At 45.4% G+C, this 5361-nt stretch overlaps 1 protein-coding gene across 2 annotated transcripts in view; it reads left to right on the top strand.

Annotated features, from left to right (window-relative positions):
- The first annotated feature begins 243 nt into the window (after positions 1 to 243).
- Positions 244 to 5361, top strand: part of SERINC1 (serine incorporator 1) — a 31219-nt gene continuing 26101 nt past the window's right edge. Inside the window, exon 1 of one of the 2 annotated variants that reach the window (XM_048844663.2) lies at positions 244 to 410. In XM_048844663.2, coding sequence (XP_048700620.2) covers positions 372 to 410 — 39 coding nt within the window. In that variant the 5' untranslated portion in view covers positions 244 to 371. Of the gene's footprint in view, positions 411 to 726; positions 746 to 5361 lie in introns of those variants that run through there. The other variant, XM_075126672.1, reaches the window with a different exon arrangement.

Genomic DNA, 5361 nt, shown 5'->3' with positions numbered 1-5361 from the left:
CCCTTCCCAGAGCTCCTCCCACTGCGCCCAAGCCCCGCCCCTCGCTGTAGCTGGCTTTGAAGCCCCGCCCCTGCACAAAACTCCGCCCCTCGCTGAGGTTAGTTCTACTCTGAAGCCCGCCCCACCCAATTGGGGCGCCTCTTCCAGCTCTGCACGCGCTGCCCCCTCAACGCCTGCGCAGTGAGATTTCGACATCCGCGGCGCCGCTCGTTTTAGTGGGTGACGCCTTCCGGAAATGACGAATGTTTTAACGTCAGAGGCCGGAAGCCCCTTGTGTTAGGGGTAAACAAGAACCTGACTGAGGAAGAAGCTGCGGGACTCGGGAGCCGCCTCCATCTTTAAGGCGCCGGAGTCCGCCGCCCGCCCGGGAGATGGGGGGCGTCCTGGGCCTGTGCTCCATGGCGAGCTGGGTAACGTGGGGGCGGGATGGGCCCTGACTGCGGGGCGGGGAGAGCGCGGTGTCTGGGCCCCGGCAATCCCCGGGCTCCGCGCAGGCCTGCGGGGGCGTCCAGTTCTGTCCCGGAGCTCACGCCCCGTTGTCCCCACGGGGCCTCTGCCGGGGCTTTGCCCAGGCGGGATTTAATTCTCGAAAGCGGCGGTACGGCCCCAGCGGAGCCGCGTCTGGCTGCAGGGCCTCGCTCCCTGACCCGCCGTTCCGCTTACTCTTAAAGCCTCCTCCTTACTCTGGGTCGTCTCCCTCGCTGCCGTCCTCCACACAGGGAAACGGCTTAACTCGGCTTGTCAGGTAGGCCACACGCTGGTCCCGTTGGCTTGGGGCTCAGCCAAGCTGCCCTGGCCGGTGATGCCGCTCGTCAGGAGATGGGAATATTTACTGCGCAGGAAAATGTGCTGGTGTTTCTTCAGATCTGCAAAAATAGTGAAATGTAACTGAGACCAGTATTGAGTTTCACCTTTACTGTGGGTACCCTGCAAAAATGCTACCTCCATCTTATTGAAATTAGACATGTCTAGTTCTTTCCTCATGGCTCACTTAGCAGCAGCTGCATCCTCTGTAGCATCTTCTCTCTCACCAAGACACTTTGGTTACTGCAGCACAGTCTACAATGATGTCACTATCACACCGAGCATTGTTAGGTGCTGGAAATTAGTCCTGATTACTCCAAAATATGCTACTTAAAAACAACTCTTCTTAAGACTTAATGTATTTTCCCACTGAGTTTTTAACTATTACCAACTCCTCTGTGTTTGTTTTTTTTCTCAAGATTATCACCGGCTTGCTAATTATCTTGGGAGTCATTATTCTATGTACCACTACAATTTACTTGATGTTCAAATAGGTAGAATAGGAACAAGAGTGGTTTTGGAGCTTTTGGGTAACTATTTGTAAATCAGTGGGACTTAGTGTCCTGATTAACTTAGGTGCATTTAAAAATTTTTTACACTGTGTTTTGAATGAAATACCGTTGGTTTAAAACTGAAAAAGTGATGTACAGTATTCCATTTCATTCTGTCTTTTGAAAAAAATTAAATATCTTATGTGCTAAGTGTAGAAATCTAGTGAAAGTGAAGTGCAGGAAATACAGTAACTGTAATGAAGTTCTTGTAGCACATTTGTTGTTGTTTAGTAAAACCCATTTACAATTAACGGATCTGCCATTGGTCATCTCACTCCTGCTTGCGTGCGCAGCGCACTATCATGCAAAAATCACCAGTGGGTCTCCCTTATTCAGGATTAGTTAACAATGTAGAAACTTTAATTTTCTAATTTCTTAGAATTGTTAAATTAATAAATGTAAGCTGTCTTGCTGATGTAGATGTAAATATATTATGTATATTTATTTCTAATGAGGCACAGAGATCCTTTTTAAGTGTGTGCAGTAGAAAAATGAAGTGTTAGAAAATATGTTAATTCACGTGTTAACCAGTTTAGAGATGGTGACATGATTAGACATAGTCACGTTTAAAAATATGCTACCTGGTCTTGCTTAACCATTGGGTAACACTGTTTTTAAAAAGACTGTTAGCTGCTAATGGTGTTACTTACATAAAGCATGCGTTAATTCACATTTGCAAACATAACTTATTTTCATAGTGCAGACTTAGCCTTTCTAACCTCTAAATTCTAGCTCTAACAAGGCCTGGATATCTAGATAAGTGTATATAGAAAGTGACCCATGTGCACTCTCTGAAAATAATCTGAGCACTGCTTTGTACAGAGTCACTTCCAGAGTCAGCTTGCAGCCCTCTGGATAGGTATATGTACATATACATGTTTTGTTTTGTTTTTTAAATTGACTTGCTATTGCTTAAGCTCTCTTTTCTTCCCCCTCCCTGCAAAAGCCCAAACAAACTTGCTTCTGTTCTTCACTGCTGCCTTGCTTTCTTCATCAAAATGCTGAGTAACTAAATGCTTGGAGCGCATGCAGTGCATGATGTCTTGTTAAAGTTACAGGGTTAGCTCTCTGGTTTCTGAGATGTTTTGATGTGTTGCTTCCTGCTTTTTCCTCTCCTGTAGTGGAATCGCAAATTTTGCCCACTTTTAGACCAAGTCTTGCATCCGATGAAGTGAGCTGTAGCTCACGAAAGCTTATGCTCAAATAAATTGGTTAGTCTCTAAGGTGCCACAAGTACTCCTTTTCTTTTTGTACCTTGTGAATCAGCTTGCTGACCCAGCATGTCTAAGATCATGTCTACACTTAATGGGATTGACACTGCTGTGATCGATGCAGCGGGGGTTGATTTAGTGGGTCTAGTGAAGACCCACTGAATTGACCACAGAGCGTTCTCTGGTCTACTCTGGTACTCAGCTTAATCTTGTTGTTACAGTGGAGTCGACGGGAGAACGTCTCCCTTTGACGCAGTGTGGTGTAGACACTGCAGTAAGTTGACCTAAGCTACGACAACTCCAGCTACGTTATTCACGTAGCTGGAGTAACGTAACTTAGGTGAACTTTCCGCAGTAGTGTAGACAAGGCCTGAGTATGTGAATAGGTTGACCAGACAGCCTTTTAAACCAACATATTGTTCAATCTTAACTGTAGAAACAAAGCATAACAAGAAGAAAAGACTTTTAAAACAGTAAGCAGTGTGCGTACATGTCTGTTACTTAACGCCATACCATCCTGAGTGGGTCCATGCAAATTTAACTTCTTCAGATACTTCAGCAGGTCTTGGATGTTTGTTTTTGTTCCTCTGAACGGCTCCTGAACAGTTGCCTCCCTCCTTAAAGAATCACTTTTTATCCATCCAGAGTTCTTTGGTCTCTTAGTTCCTTGGCTTTTTGTCCCTGCTGTCCAAAACCAGTTTGGTGGGCCTGAGTGGGAGGTCAGTTCTGTTGTCTGGCCAATGGCTCTCCCATTCTCCTGGAACAACCCCCTGTGTTTGCTGAGGGAGAGTCATTGTTTCGCTTTCCCATTTGTTTTGCAACAGCCCTGTTGATTTAACTCATATAGTAAACATCCCAATATTTCATAGAATCATAGAATATAAGGGTTGGAAGGGACCCCAGAAGGTCATCTAGTCCAACCCCCTGCTTAAAGCAGGACCAATTCCCAGTTAAATCATCCCAGCCAGGGCTTTGTCAAGCCTGACCTTAAAAACCTCTAAGGAAGGAGATTCTACCACCTCCCTAGGTAACGCAGTCCAGTGTTTCACCACCCTCATAGTGAAAAAGTTTTTCCTAATATCCAATCTAAACCTCCCCCACTGTAACTTGAGACCATTACTCCTCGTTCTGTCATCTGATACCATTGAGAACAGTCTAGAGCCATCCTCTTTGGAACCCCCTTTCAGGTAGTTGAAAACAGCTATCAAATCCCCCCTCATTCTTCTCTTCTGCAGGCTAAACAATCCCAGCTCCCTCAGCCTCTCCTCATAACTCATATGTTCCAGACCCCTAATCATTTTTGTTGCCTTTCGCTGGACTCTCTCCAATTTATCCACATCCTTCTTGAAGTGTGGGGCCCAAAACTGGACACAGTACTCCAGATGAGGCCTCACCAATGTCGAATAGAGGGGAACGATCACGTCCCTCGATCTGCTCGCTATGCCCCTACTTATACATCCCAAAATGCCATTGGCCTTCTTGGCAACAAGGGCACACTGCTGACTCATATCCAGCTTCTCGTCCACTGTCACCCCTAGGTCCTTTTCCGCAGAACTGCTGCCTAGCCATTCGGTCCCTAGTCTGTAGCTGTGCATTGGGTTCTTCCGTCCTAAGTGCAGGACCCTGCACTTATCCTTATTGAACCTCATCAGATTTCTTTTGGCCCAATCCTCCAATTTGTCTAGGTCCTTCTGTATCCTATCCCTCCCCTCCAGTGTATCTACCACTCCTCCCAGTTTAGTATCATCCGCAAATTTGCTGAGAGTGCAATCCACACCATCCTCCAGATCATTTATGAAGATATTGAACAAAACCGGCCCCAGGACCGACCCTTGGGGCACTCCACTTGATACCGGCTGCCAACTAGACATGGAGCCATTGATCACTACCCGTTGAGCCCGACAATCTAGCCAGCTTTCTACCCACCTTGTAGTGCATTCATCCAGCCCATACTTCCTTAACTTGCTGACAAGAATACTGTGGGAGACCGTGTCAAAAGCTTTGCTAAAGTCAAGAAACAATACATCCATTGCTTTCCCTTCATCCACAGAACCAGTAATCTCATCATAGAAGGCGATTAGATTAGTCAGGCATGACCTTCCCTTGGTGAATCCATGCTGGCTGTTCCTGATCACTTTCCTCTCATGCAAGTGCTTCAGGATTGATTCTTTGAGGACCTGCTCCATGATTTTTCCAGGGACTGAAGTGAGGCTGACTGGCCTGTAGTTCCCAGGATCCTCCTTCTTCCCTTTTTTAAAGATTGGCACTACATTAGCCTTTTTCCAGTCATCCGGGACTTCCCCGGTTCGCCACGAGTTTTCAAAGATAATGGCCAATGGCTCTGCAATCACAATTTAACCTAATATTGTCATATGGTAAACATTCCAATAACCAGATCAACATTCAGTATACGTAAATTGTTACAGAGCAGCTCCATGTCCACCACAATGACTAAATTGAGTTGGGACTGATGAGTTCAGTTGAAGCAGCGATCTGTACAGTAATAGCTATGATTCATTCTGCAATGTACCTGGACAAAAATTCTTTTAATCCTAAATTTAGGACATTCTCACTACATATCATAAAATGATGCGAATGATAATGAGTTAGCTCATCTGTTGATACGCTCATATCTGGGAAGAAAGTAATTCAGTACATGAAGCACATACTTTGCCTGCTCAATTTGCTCAAACACATTTACTTGCCAAAAAATGCTATTGGCCAAAAATTCCTTTTTGCTATATTTCCCTGAAACAAAGAGTGGCTTTAAGAAGCAGTTGCAAATTATGTGTTTA

This window comes from Caretta caretta, chromosome 3 (genome assembly GCF_965140235.1).
Source record: "Caretta caretta isolate rCarCar2 chromosome 3, rCarCar1.hap1, whole genome shotgun sequence".
NCBI lineage: Eukaryota > Metazoa > Chordata > Testudines > Cheloniidae > Caretta > Caretta caretta.
This window is presented reverse-complemented; position numbering and strand designations above follow the sequence as displayed.